General features: G+C 40.6%; 1 protein-coding gene across 1 annotated transcript in view; it reads right to left on the bottom strand.

Annotated features, from left to right (window-relative positions):
- MRPS35 (mitochondrial ribosomal protein S35) overlaps nt 1-15,102 on the bottom strand; it is a 201,668-nt gene that overhangs the window by 123,032 nt on the left and 63,534 nt on the right. Inside the window, exon 4 of the mRNA XM_086952806.1 lies at nt 11,889-11,949. Within this exon, the coding sequence (XP_086808932.1) occupies nt 11,889-11,949 (61 nt within the window). The remainder of the gene's footprint in view (nt 1-11,888; nt 11,950-15,102) is intronic.

Here is a 15,102-nt window from a genome sequence, read left to right on the forward strand (position 1 = left end):
CTACGCTGCTTAAATTATGCATCACTTGCGGCGCACACCCATGCAGCGGCGGACAGGGCTGGTAGACTACTTGCGCATATGATTAGGCAAGAACATGCGCAGTTACCCATATTGCGACTGCAATCTGCCACCGGGCAAATGCTCACCAAACAGAATGACATACATAATGAACAGGTCCGCACATAGTGAGGGAATAACGGAAAGGACTCCTTCCTCTCCCTACTAACTCTGCCACAAATTACTGCCGAACAGCAAGATGAGTTCACTGAACTGATTAAATTGCCGGAGATACACAAAACTATACGATCGCTACCCACAGGCAAAGCACTGGGACCCGATGGGTTCCAGACTGAATACTATAAAGCCTACCAACAGACCCTGGCACCGCAGCTCCTTACCAGGTATTGAAGCACGCAGGAGTCCGGAATACTGCCAGGCACACTGAGTCAATGTTTACTGGTGTCATTACCTAAACCAAACAGAAAAGCGGAGCTGCTTGGCTCGTATCGCCACGTTGGCACTCCTAATCATAGATTATGAAGTGCAAACAGAAAAATTGGCGTGCAGACTGTCCCCATTGGTTCTGAAGCTCATCCACACAGACCAAAATGGGTTTGTACCTACCCGCAGTACGTCATTAAATCTGTGCCGCTTCTTCAGGGTTGTCTGGAAGCATTCAGGGTGTCTAGTATTAGATGTAGAAAAAGCATTCAACACCCTGGAGTGGAGTTTCTTATTGGCCGCGCTGCATAGATATGATCTGGGAGATGAGTTTTTAAGTCTTGTCCAGCTACTCTATACTCAGCCAGGGTCAAAACTGGACGATATCTTTCAGACCAGATCCCTATTGAACGTGACACGCGACAATGCTGCCCTCTCCCTCCGCTCCTGTTTGCGCTGGCTATAGAGCCATTGGCAGAATCACTGCTTAAAACACAGGACGAGGGAGGAATCCACTTGCGCGATAGTATACACAGGCTCTCATTATACGCATATCTGCTTATATATCTCAAAGACGTTAGGTTACCCTGTGCGGCAGCTGAAAGAATACTGCTCGAGTTTGCCACTGTTTCAGGGCTCCGTGTGAATTGAGATATATCATGCCTATATCCCTTCTCGGAGTACACTCCAGATCCGCACCGGTCCATTAATGGCAAGTCAGTGCACTGGTAATTGTCTACGCTCCGGTATCTCTGGATACTTATATATAGATATGAAGGTCTCCCGCACTATTGTAATGCTTTATTGGCATCCGCGAACGAGATTGCAGATCGTCCAGAATGTGGCCGCACGCCTAGCTCTTAATAAAACCACCTTGCACCTCCCCATGGCCATTACTGAAATTTCTCCATTGGCTTTCTATCCGGCAGAGAATAAAGTTTAAGCTCTGTTGCTGCGCTCACAGTGTTGTGTATGGCACAAGCCAGAGCTATATAGCGGATAAGTTCAAAGTGTACTGTCCGAACCGGTGTCTCAGATCGGAAGGCAAAGGGTTGCTAGTGGTTCCTCATTTTAAGAAAACACGATCTGGAGGCAAAACTGTATCCTATCTGGCCCCAAAATAGTGGAATTCTTTGCCAGAGGATTTACGTAAATGTCCTAGTCTTGCTTGCTTCAGACAACTCCTGAAGATGGAATTATTCAAGGCTTGGGCAACAGGAGTCTGAGCCGGTCTGACATGTTTTCTATGTTAGTGCGGAGATATCCCTTCGGGGGCAATTCCTGCCTTCTATAAATTCCCTACATACATACATACATATAGAGACCCAGTGGACCTGCTTGAGGGTAACCTGGTGTGGGCTATCACTGCGGTGCGGGTGCAGATGTCCTTTTGGTAGACATTGCCACTGAGTATTATGGGACAGATTGCACTGCTAAAGATGGTGGCGCTTCCACGCCTCTTCTACTATTTCGTGAGTTTACCATCGTGTCTTAAGCCAGCACTGTTTAAAAGCCTGGAACTGGATACAAGGAAATTCATTTGGAACGGGTTGCACAGCAGAGTGGCCTTGCCCAAGATGTACCCCTCAACCACCAATGAGAGGGCCTCTCGTTACCAAATATGGAGCAATACTACCTTGCAGCGCAGCTTCAGTGGGCGGCAAGATGGCTGAGTGTGCGCCATCTAGATGACTTGGCGACTCAGGTGCTGGGACTCACGCACCCCCAGGTGGAGGTATTCCATCCCAGCAGAAAGGGCAGGTTGCCCACCCAGCTGTCCATGGAGGTAGCCCAATACTGCTTCTGTCGCAGCCTGCGAATCACACGCCAAGTGACCCCATATGCGCCGTCCCTCTCCACTGTGGGCTCGCCCAGAAGGCACTGAGCTATCACTAGTACGGAACTATCGCAGTGGGAGGAAGCAGGCATCCATACACTAGGATACCTGCACAGCGACAAGTAGCTCCTGCCTTTCGATGTGCTTGCTGAAGAATCGGGCCTACCACAGGGCCAGTTCCTATTACATGAGGCAGTAATCCACATGTTGCAGATGGCATGGGGTAGCACATTGCAGGAGCTGGCTACGCATTTGACCATACAATACTTACATGAGCTAGGGACAGACCGCCATCTTGTCAAATGGTTTGCGGAATCACTGAGGGCGCACACGGCACCACTGTTGAGCTCTGTCCGTGCTCACTGGGATGCAGATCTGCAGCCGCCCAGCACTGAGCGTAAAATGGGAAGCCATCCTTGGGGGTCCCACTCGCGTCCCCCATAGTGCAAGATTACAACTCATCCAGTATTACATTGCGCACAGGGCTTACCTGACACCAGCCAAAATATAAATACTTTGATCACACTGATGCCAGTTGCCCAAGACTTGGCGAAATAGGAGGGGACTTGCTTCCTATGCTATGGTCCTGCACAGCTATACAGCCTTACTGGGAAGTGGTTACCACAAACTTAGCACAATGCATCGAGTGCATGCTAAATTGGTCATGGTAGGTGAGCATATTGGGATTGTACCAGAGGTCTAGTAAATACAAAGTAACGTCCCGGTACATAGATCTGGGGCTTATAGTGGCCAAACGTCTGATCGCGCGGCGCTGGAAGTCCCCTGACCCCATGCAGCGAAGGCCTGGTTCCAGTCGCTGCTTTGCTGGATGCAGGCGTAGAGTATAGTGCTGTGTCAAGAGGATGCAATAGGAATTCGTAAGCGGCAGCTGGCGGCGGAATGGGATGCTATCCTGACAGATTTCCGCACCATCTGGCAGAATAAGGCTGAGGAACTAGACAACACACCTGTGTGAGTTGAAGACCAGACTCTAACAGACTAGGCAGAACACAAGGGACAATAGCATGCATGGCATGTTCAACAATATGCGCATGGTGACGAGTGCAACACTCATTGACGCTTACCCAGGCCAAACAGCAAAACAACCAACAGGCAACACTTGAGGGATAGGGTTGTAGAGGGTGCACACAATTAGGTCAACATACAACCAAGCGCTGCATGTAGGAAAATTGATAGGTAACATAGAAGGGTAATAAATGATGTACTCCGTGATGCACTGTTTTAATGTCTCAACTTTGAGAGTAGGGGTTAATGTGTTATTTCCCTTGTTATATCAATGTTATGTTGTAAATTGTTTCATCATATATTCAATAGGACAACGCAGCCATTATCACAATGTTGAGCAAGAGTCTGCTTTGTAAATCTGCTCAGGAAAATTATTAAAACTGAATTGTGATACAAATGCATAACCTGATGAGAACAGCAATTATGAAAAATCAATAAACAGATTTAAACAAAAAATGGTTGCCTTAAGAGTTGAGATGCAGATTTTCCACTCCAGGGGCAACCACAGCTGGTGATCTATGTGGAAAATCATCATGGAATTTTGGACACTGTATTTGATTACTATGTTGTAATGACTGGCCATTATACGTTTCTCATACATCTCAGTGAGCAGAAATGGACTGAGATGGACTGTGACTAGGCACAAGCTGAAGACAAGTGCTCCCTGGCATGGTAAACATGTATGTATGTATGTGATGTTTATATAGCACAAAACTAAACTAACTAACTAAAAGGCAGTGGAGGGCAAGATCAAAGACAGAGTCAGCATGTGATAGAAGGTGTAGCGGGTATATGGACAGTAATTGCATCATATTACAGTGTTTCTTAAAGAGGAGTGCCTTCAGCTCCTTCCTAAACGGGAGCAGGATTGTGCTGGTTCTGATGGATAGAGGGATATTGTTCCACGTCCTGGGAGCACAGTTGGAAGGTCTGTTGTCTCATTTTATTGTTTTGCATTTCATCTCCAATCTGATAGTGTCTTGGCTGAGAGTGTGCCACAAGCCATTGAAGATGGCAAGCTTGACAACCATGCAGGCAAGAATGCTGGTTATGATGGCTTTGTAGATGATGTAGCTGATTTTGAAGGTGGTGCAAGCCAGCAAAGAGAGGATTAAGTCCCATTAAGCCGGGGTTGATGTGGTTGTATTTCTTCAGGCCCCTAATAAGGGGTGCTGCAGGACATAGAATGTCCTTAAGGCGGAGCCAGAAGGGAGTCTAGGAGAACATATGGCAGAGCATTACCTCCACCAAAATGCAAGAAAATTAGAGCTTGAACACCAGTTCTGAAGTTGCTTTCCAGGAAAAATGGTTTCATTTGCTGTAGCTGGTGCCAGGCTGCCTTGGGTTTCTTGGCGATGTGACGCTTGAAAGTGAGATGTGTCCAGGGTGATTCCTTGTGACTAGGCATTAGGTAGGCATTAGGGGTTGAACCTGTCAAAGTTTGTGTCATTTATCCAGGCAATTTAGATCTTCTGGTACTCGTAGGTGTCCTAATGAAAAAACTGGTAAGGGTTGAAAACGTCTGAGGAGAACCAGCAAAGACTGATTCCAGTGAATCCCTTTTGAGACAACAGGGTGCAGATGAAAGGGGGGGGGGGCAACAGTGTGGAAGGCAGTAGAGAGATTGGGTAATATGCGGAGGCAGTGTTTTCTTGACACCAGGAGGGTGTCATCTAGGATTTGTAAGGTAGCGGTCTCCATGCTGCAGCATAATCTGAAACTGGATTGATAGTACTGAAGAGATGTTTGGTGTCGATGTGATCTTGATGTTTTGCATAGGCTATTTTTTATGACCTTTCTGTTTAAGGGTCAGTGAGTGATGGGTCTATAGTTGCTGAGGTTGTCAGGGACTAGTGCGGATTTCTTTGGATTTCTTTGAATATGTGATAACCTGATTGTCTTGAGAATTTCTGGGAAAATCTTTGAGCGAGGGAGTGTTGGCAATGGTGAGTATGGGTGAGAAAAACATTGAGGGAAGGAGGATTTGATGAATGACGAGGAAAAGACATCTTGATAGGAACTGGCTTTGAGGGAGTTGAGGATGTTAGAAGGGTTTGAAGAATGACCAATGTGGGATGAATGATAGGCTTAGTGATTTTAATCTGTGGTTGACGTCAGTGCATATGATTGTGGAGCATGGGCTAGTAGGATCAAGCAGTGACTGGGTGACTCAGTGCTTGATCATTTTGCAAAGTGGTCTGCTTCTGAACTCACCTTAATTGATAGTTTTGACATAATATTTGGATGATGTGATGAGTTGTCTGCGTGTTACATGGACTTTGATTAGCAGGAGGTCACTTGGTTCTGTTTTTCTTCTATTTTCCTGTCTGTCTGCTGTTGGAGCACTTGTTGATGATGAGTTCTTCGGAGAGTCATAGTGCTGAAGCATGAGAGTTCACATGAGTTTCCAGAAAAGCATTTAAATCATTTAAAAGTTGCAGGTGTGACTGGGCAATAGATGATTTTGACTTTTAGGCTATCAATGGTGAAGTCCTTGAATGATATGAAGGTCTGTAGTTCCCTTTTGGGTTGACCTGACAGTGTTATTCCGTGGCCAGCATGATGGGGGGTGGTAGGTCTTTTTTAAGCATATGGCAGGCTTGCATTGGGTGGTTGGCGATGCAGAGAAGCCGAGGTCCAGAATGTGGACTTTGTTGAATGTGTTGGCATGCTGTACAACATTGAGTGTGTCAATGAGGGGGTCTCTTTGTTTTTTCCACACTTTTTGTCTGGGAGGCTGAAGTCACAGAGGATGGTTGTGTAGGTATCTTGAATAAATGAGGTGTGGAAAGAGAATACATTTATGATGTCCTTGTTCTACCCAGAAGGCCTTCAGATGAGGTGGAAGGTGGCAGACTTTGTTGCAATGAGTGGGAAGTGGAATGTGAGGCGCCCTATAGAGTTGAGAGTTGCCTGATTGCCTACAGTGCAATACTAGAAGGACATATGGTTAATAGCAAAGGCCTCTTCTTTTCTTATGAGCACGGTCTAAAAGCTGGATACTTTTAGATTGCAGTCCATGGGAAGAAAGACATCTAGAATTTTGTTTAGGATGTAGCGGGAGCAGTTTTTCTGTGATGAATAGTGCATAAAAGTTGTGACAGTTGAGTCTGGATCAAGGAGTATTATAAGCATACATGGATGAGGAGATGGAGCCTGGGGTTTGGTAGTTTGAGCTGATTCGTGAGATGTGTATGAGGTAGGGACACATCCTATATTACCAAACCTGATCTTCATATCACAACAAAAGAATTACCTACTTTACAGTCAAAAGAAGGAAACCAGTGGTAGTGTTTAGTTACTTCTGAGGAAAACTATATTGAATACAATATCAGAAAGCATAAGCCTCAACTCTGATTACAAAGGATTATTAAGTTTCCTCCCTTTTAAGATGGTTGCTTCTCTTACTCTAGTTCGTCTCTCTTTTGTGTCTACTACTTTACATTGACAAGAAGCTTGTTTCCTGTAACAATACGGATGGTGTATCAAGGGGGCCTAGGCAATGGCCGCAGCATTGGGAATGGAGAGGGAGTGTGTCTGCTGGAGGGACATGCACTGATAGTAATCTTTATTTGACAGGTATTATGATGTTCTACTCTAATTACTGCACTACAGTCTTTTTAGGATCTAAATATACAATTTGCCCCAAAGCAAGATGGTGGCCATTAAACTTGGTGCAACGAAGGATAGATAGGACTGCCTTTCTTTTCTTAGTCTGCTCCAATGGTGTTGCTGTCCATGAAGTACTTGTGGCCTGTGGTCCTCTGTGGAATAGGGTTATTTCTGTGGAGATGTTCTGCGAGTTATATGTTTATGCATTCGAGGTTCACCTTTTTGTTTTAGTAAGTGAGAATATTTATTAGTAAGCAGTACATTTGTAGAGCAGCAATTATACTGAGCCTGCCATTCTTAGCTCGCATAGACTTATGAAATACAGAATAAATGCCTCTCTTTGGAGGCCCCGACTAATTTAAGGAACATTGAGAAAGTTCTACAATTAGCAGATCTGATTCCATATTTTGTATGGCAAGAGACGCTGTAAACAATAATGGGATGAAATGGATTTGATACTTTATTAACCTCTGCTACCAATACATACTTAGATTGGTACTTTAGGATGATAAAGCGTCAGAGATACTGTGACTTGCCTTGCTTAACATTGTGCTATGTATTAAGAATGCTCATTTCATTCAGGAGGGGCAGTGACTTTACAACTCTGTGCAAATATTGTACAGTACTACTAAATCATGTAATTCAGAAGAGCTGTGCATCTAAAATGACTGCACTTTCCTAAATGTTCCAGTCACAAACAATGGTGCTAAAGGCCATAAGCCAGTGCTGATGGGAACTGTCCCTTATGCTAAGAATAAAGAGAAAAAAGTAAACGGGCTGGAATGTTAAGCAAAAAGGAGTGATTTGTTAATGCTAGTATTTCACATTAATGTTCCACTGTACACTATCTTTCTTGGGATTATTCACAATAATTGTTACTCCTGCAATGTAACTCATGCTCTGCACACAGAAATCCTCTTTAAATGTCAAAGAAAAAGGTTTTGGATAAGATCTAGTTTCATGACAAACTCGTAGCCCACATTGGACTGATCCATATTACTGCTAAAATATTTCAGAGATCAGTTTCAAGTACTCCTCCACGACCTATTGACTACATTTAAAACATCAGTCTGTCCATATGCTGTAGGATCAGATTTGTAATCAATGAATGTGATCAGACCATCTACCATATTTGTCTTGGGTGACCTTCAAGTTTGTGTGTAGCTTGGCCTGATGTATTACGATCCAATTTAGGTTTTACTTAAACATTTGTACACCTTTGCTAAAGTCCATAACGTTTTTCTGTATAGGTTTAAGGCTTGTTGTTTGACAGTAAAAAAGCTTGGATCAGCTCCAGCCTAAGTTACAAGTACGTAGATGAAGGATCAATAGTTGCTGTCTTGGCAGCATAAATAAATAATACATGAGAGTCGGGCCCGATACATTAGGAAAACCAACAAGGAATACTTACTTCCAAATCAACCTGCAACAGTAAAATAAAGAGGTGGGGAAAGACAGCACAGCTGCAATCATCCAAGTGCCTTACCTCACCTGTCATATTTTATGGTAACTTTAATGTTACCATAAGCCAGGTGGATCAGGAAAACCAAGCTCCTGTCTATTCCCAATTTCGTCAATGCAACACTAACCTATCCACTGAATCAACAGGTTTGGGCAAGATCAAGGCAGACCCTATACAGAGGTCAGCCTGATCCACCCTGTGATCTTCACCAGGTTTTCAGTAATATTTTTTAAGCAAAACAGTAGTCAATGGTGCTGTAGGAGGCAGCCTCCACTGGGAATGGGATAAACATAATTTTCCTCTGTCCATTGTCCAACCCTCAGCAGAATCAATGTAATTAAAGATTTCCTTACAGTACCCAATAAGGAAATTGTAAAATATTATGGGCCTCTTGTGGGTTTCCCAAAGAAAACCCACGTCCTGGAAAAGATGGTTACTTCGCACCGCAAGTCTTTTTGTGAAGTGAAAATATTCTGAATCCATATCAATCAGGTCTTGTTCCTAACACAAGACAGAGAGACTGCAGAGGGAATTGTTAGATGACATCCTATCGTTCATCATGTGTTAGCCCTCTGTAGCCTTCAGAAGGATTGTCCATAAAAGGTTTAGGTCCTTTTTGTCATAGAAGGACCATTGTTTAACTAAGAAGTTGCTACTCTCATTCCTAGTTAAAATGGATTGTAATAGTCTCCCTCCATATTTATCATATTCTCAAAAGAATCCACAGCCTACCTCTGATGCAGGGAACAACAGTTTAATTAATGTTGTTATAAACAATATGTGGGGAACAGAAAATTTGTACTGAGAGTTATTAACCTTGAGACAAAGCTCTAAAAAGTGGCATTTGTCAAGGGAGGATGACAAGTAGGAGGTTCTTCAAATTCCATCAAACTGAGCATTTACTTGTGCTTTTGCCAACAGAACATGACAAAATGATATAACTTTATTCAAACTCACTTTTTCGTATTCCTGCACTGTGTCGAACTATGTGAAGGGTGGCTGAATTAAAAAGTTTATATTTGATGTTTAAATGTATACAACACCTAGCACCTGTACCTTTGACAGGCAAACCTTTATCTTACATTCTAATTCTTCACTCACAGGCCCAAGACTCAGTAATCTCCAAAGGGACAGATCTTTCTTGGTACAATCTCTGAGACTGTGGAAACCACTTCCATTTTCAGCAAACCTACTCCAAACCCTGATCCATTTAAGAAAGCATCCAAAACATGGTCTTACACATACTCAATTCAATATCATGACCAATCCGCTAAGTGCTGGTACGTTTTATGAGATTTTGAGCTAAGAGTCGATTTATAATGGAAGAATTAACAACCCGGTTGGAGTACAGGAATTTGTAGCACTAATCATCAATCAAATCAAAGAGCCCACAATATGATTATGACCCAACAAAAATCTCATTCAAGATCAACAGTCTTTCTTCTTTTCGAAGTAAGGGTATTTCCTTCCAGTGGGTCCAATATATCCAAATTGCTATGAATAGGACTTTAAATAGAACAGTTATCTCCCCATAGGTCTCTATATGGATGGATGTTTCCAGTTCCAAATGCCACAGACCTCCAGAAATGAACATGGCTTTCAGCAAAAAACATTTAATGGAGAATTTCCAAACTTTAAGCACTATACTTTCTTGAACTTTAGCAATTATTTTAATTTGTCTAAGGCCTCGCTAAACTACGTCTAGTTCATTCAATTACTTTTTACCATACAGTTTGGTTAAGCTTAGATCAGACAGCAGTTATTACGCAACTAGTATAAATGAGGTCTCAAGCACTCAGTGTTATGCTGTGTTTGAGAAAGTTGACCTGAACACTACTCAACAATATTCTCTTTCAGCATCATAGGAACTTTGATTTGCAAATGGATTCAACAAATCTAACTAGATGACATCCATTATATCATTTACAGTTGTGGTAAAAACAAAGCCACTTAGAAGTCACTCTCCATAAGCTATGACAGAGTAAAACTATTTTCAACACTTTATTGCTTTTCAGTTAGGTTTGCGCTATACAAGTACCACTATATACATACATTTTGCTAGAATGGCAAATCTATTGAAAAAATACTTTTGACAAAAATAAGTTACATTTCCCTACTTAATAAAAAATATTGAAGGAGTGTGCTCATTCCACCACCTTGGATTGACAGACCGTACAGCTGTCAAATATGTCAATTTGAGCTACTCAATAAAGTGCCAGAGTGTTCCTTTCCAAAGATGGAATTAGAGCTAGTTTGTCAGAAGCATATAAGCAGCTTAGCTAGTTTGGTTCACAATGTGTTACAATTTATAACGGTTTAATTTCCCAGGCATCATCATGTTTAAGTTAGCAGAAGGTGGGATATCCAGCTCATATACTTGTAAAGGAGCTACATAGATTTCATAATCACCATATAAAATGCAAACATTTTTCCATCTGTTGAAAGAAGGAATAGTTAAGATGTATTTTAACACTAGGCACAAATTACAGAGCCACTGGAATTATGCATCAGAGGACAACCAAATTATAAAGTACTGTTGATTAAATTATATGGCAAGAAAAGGTATTATGCAGCATAATACGGCACATTTTGTGATAGTACAAATTTTTACACATACTAACACTGTCTGGGCAAAGGCTTCCCCACAGTACACTAGGTGAACATCGAAATACAGCAATAAGCAGAAAGGATGCCAGTCAACCTTTGTGAAGGGAACTTTCACTTAGTTTTTTAGTAACTTTTGATCAGTTTGAGCTAGAAACAATTCTTTTGTTGTTAAAATCTACAAGTTACACAGCAGATGGTGAATTTTGTGGCATATGTGCAAATCCATATTTAAGCAGAAAACACCACTGCTGCAAAATTGCACAATTCCAGTGGCCCTGCATATATGTCAGATATGAATGCATTTCAAAAACATCATGAACCATAAGAGACTTTGCCAAATTTGTGATTGGTTATCTTACCAGGAGAATAACATGTACAGCAATAGCTCATAACCCCAAATAAGTAGAAATTCACCTGGGTGTGCCCTCAAGTAATGCACACAGCCAAATATATAGTGCTGCTTTTCGATGAGGCAGACAACCCTCAGGAAAAATGTTTGCATGGAAATGTTTAACAGTCAGCAAACCCCTGCAAACTATTTTTCCAAGTAGCTCTTTTGGTCAGCTAGTGTCCACCAAAGGAGTTGTCAGCCTGAATTCAGGTGATTACAGCCTCAAGGTGCCCATCTACTCCACTGAACAAGAACAGATAAAGGGGGAACTGAAAACGCAACATGGACAGTTGAGTTGCCGCTGCTTTTGGCATAAGTTTAAAACTCCAGGACTGCTATGAGAGACAAAAGTATCCACTGCTTACAATGTCTAAAGCTCAAGTGTGACACATACAGAAAATATATACAGTGTGAACTATAAAAGTCACTCACACGAACACAATGCACCACATAACTCTCAGCCTAAATGCTGAGCTCCACTTTTTAACAATCAGTATATCACCCATACTCACCTTTCAGCACTGCACAGTGCTTTTTAATTGCAACAGGTGTCAAATGCAAAAAATTTGGGATCTGAAAAAAAACAGAATATAAAGATTATTATTACTGTATCATTAAATTATTATAGAAGACTACAAAATGAACCTTGTCTTCATTAGGGCAGCCAAGAAGTTTTAAACTGAACTGTGCCAGACCATGAATCATGATGGACATCACTGCAGCACTCTCTACCAGTCATAAATGAGTTCTGTAAATGTTTTAAGGAAGGATATACTACTGCACTGTGCTAATGGCACATAATTGTGTGGATATGTCTTCCAGAAACTCAAAGTGTGGAAAGATCCGTCTTTATAACATTTTCTACTGCCTACCAAATTTGAGATCTACTCAGCCACTTGTTTAGCTGTGCGACAAACAAACCACAAAGATTTCGCTCAATCTTTCCTTTCACCTGCTGCCCCTCACAAGAACAGTTTCCGGGTGTCATGTAAAGATGGTTAAGCTGGATTATGGTTTACCTTTGCAAACTTCACACTAGATTAAGCTTGAGTGTTAGAAGAAAATAAACTAACAGAAGTTGGGAGTTGCTAGATTTTGCAACTTCACATTCACTATAGAAAAAAATCAAAGAAGCCACATGTTTTAATCTAGTGAGCAGCCACACACATTAATATACTTTCAGAAAAAAAAATAGAGGTTGTCCTAGATTGTAATTTTCTGAATAAAAGATGGTCACTTAAGCGGACTCTAATTTGAATTCTGTAGTAGTGGTGAGTGTACACTTATAGCTGTCCTCTAAAGTAGTACTTTTCACATCAGACAATAGTTATGATCAAATTGACTGATTGAAATATACTTCATTTGGAAATAAAAGTCCTAACATAAAAGTAGTGATAATAACCCACAAGCCTTTCACCACATAGTCCACTCCCCTGCCGTAAAGTCAAGAAGAGCAAACACAATCCCAATTGAAATCTTTTTCAACACCACAACCTCGTCCACCTAAAATCTTGGCAGGAAAGTACACCCCTGTAATGTAAGTTTATGAGGTGGCGTGTGCTTACATATTATTTTGCACTGTTGCCATCATTCATAGTTGGACAACATTTGACCATGGGTTCTTTCTGGATGCCAATTGTTTAAAAGCATAAAACAACATTAACAGAGCACTCCTCAAGGTACTTATGCCTTACATGGGACTAGCCTCATGCATCTCCTTAGTATGGAGATCCATTACTAATGAGATGCATGAGCCTAGTCCTCTTTTGAGCTCCAAACAAAGTATAAATGCAAGCTCAAACTGACAGTCTGGTTGATACTAATCCGACTGCAGACTGCCGAATTTTTCGCTACACTACAAAACTTACCAGGTATGACTTAGAAAAGATAGGGCCATTTATATTTAAAACCAAGTTCCATATTAACTTACATTTAATATTGACTCAAATTACATGTAATTATTTTCAAAATAAACTCCTTCAATTGAGAAGTTGCTGGGGACTGGAAATTTAATTACACCGTCCAGAAAACACCAGAGTTCACTTATCTGTATCTTTTGATGATTATTCACCTTAAACAAAGTAGGTAAGGAGATTAAATGACTAATACACATATGGACAAAGATAAATAAACTCCAACTGATGTATTGTCTTTTTTTTAATAATAGAGTTACAGAATGACAATCGATTTGACATATACGTATCAATTGTATTCTATAATTCTTGAATCCTTGGAAACACCATTCAGGTATTTGTTTCCTTTTTGATTAAGTCACATTTGTTATAACAGAAGGTATAGGTCCATATTTTAATGAGTAAAATGGACAATTCTACTAGGGGCAAGTGTAAACAGGTTAAAAACTGATAGTTATTATGAGTGGCTCTCATGTAACTATTTAGCAGTCTATAATACCAGATCAGTAAGGATGTTTAAATATCACTCTTATAATGAAACTTTTTGAGGATTGCTATTTGTATATTTATGGAGAATCAAGAAATAGGTCTTCTAAGTAATCCGAAATAATGGCAAAGTATTTTAAGATGGAAGTGGGATATGCGCATTCACCATTGCGCTGGCTCCACAACATCACTCTTTTATATAAGACTTTAGAAATATACAATGTGGCTGTTTGAATTTGTAGTTGATGAATTATAAGATAAGATGACTTTTAATAATATATTCTCTTCGTTTCATGTACATATCAATCTCAAAATAATTTGTATGCAATACCATGATGTTTGGTTCTAGATTAAACCATAGTGCCTAATTAGAAAAGATCTATGAAAATTAAGGTTTTGATCAAATCAGACACATTAGAATCAATGTCTGTGCTCCTATGGACAGAAATCTCTTTATGAGTTCTAAGGATGTTACATAATATATGCATCTTGAGATATTCTTAACTTCATTGATGTGAAATCTTGTGAATTGAGAAATTAAAATTTTTTTGCACGGGTGTATCAATCATTTTCTGTAAATAATGGAATGTATAGGTTAAATTCACGCATGGTAATTATTATTCATTTTATGTTTTACTAGGGGTCAACTGTTAAATTTAGGATAGTCCTGAAGATGGTCTCATGGACAAATGCATAGAGGCCGAAACTTCGACACTCACACTCTCTTCTGGAAAATAATGTACAATGAGAAGAAGTGTTTACAATAGTGACATTGAAGAATTATGCAATTGTATTTATTTTCCTCTTGTTACATTGTTTGTATAACTGTGTAGTACCCTTGATAAATTTCAAAAGATAAAATTATTTTCTATACATACCCGTGTTTTGAATATTTATTGTTTTGTGATTGGTTCATTGGTTCTTATGTCGTCACAAGGAACAAAAATATTTCTTAGATAAAATATATCTGAATAACATCCCTCTGACGAGATTATCAATAATTCTTGCAGTTAAAAATATATATCTAAAGCAATAGAACAGAGTATTCCAAATAAATCCCCTGAAGGCGCTTTATACCGTTCATTTGATTTGCCCAATCCCTCAAGGGTAGATTGGGTTTCCCATTATATTCAACTGACCTATGGCTAAGCCAGATATTCTTCCCCTTGTTCATTCCTCTTCAATCTCTCCTACATCTATAGCCTAGCCAACTTAATCTCATCGACTCCTCTTATTACTAAATGTATCCCTAATTCCACAACCCTTAACCGGTCTACAGTAGTAAAGCAGAGAAATACCACTGAGGCACCACATGATGTGAAAGGTT

The sequence above is a fragment of the Lissotriton vulgaris genome, chromosome 1_2 (genome assembly GCF_964263255.1).
Source record: "Lissotriton vulgaris chromosome 1_2, aLisVul1.2, whole genome shotgun sequence".
Taxonomy (NCBI): Eukaryota; Metazoa; Chordata; class Amphibia; order Caudata; family Salamandridae; genus Lissotriton; species Lissotriton vulgaris.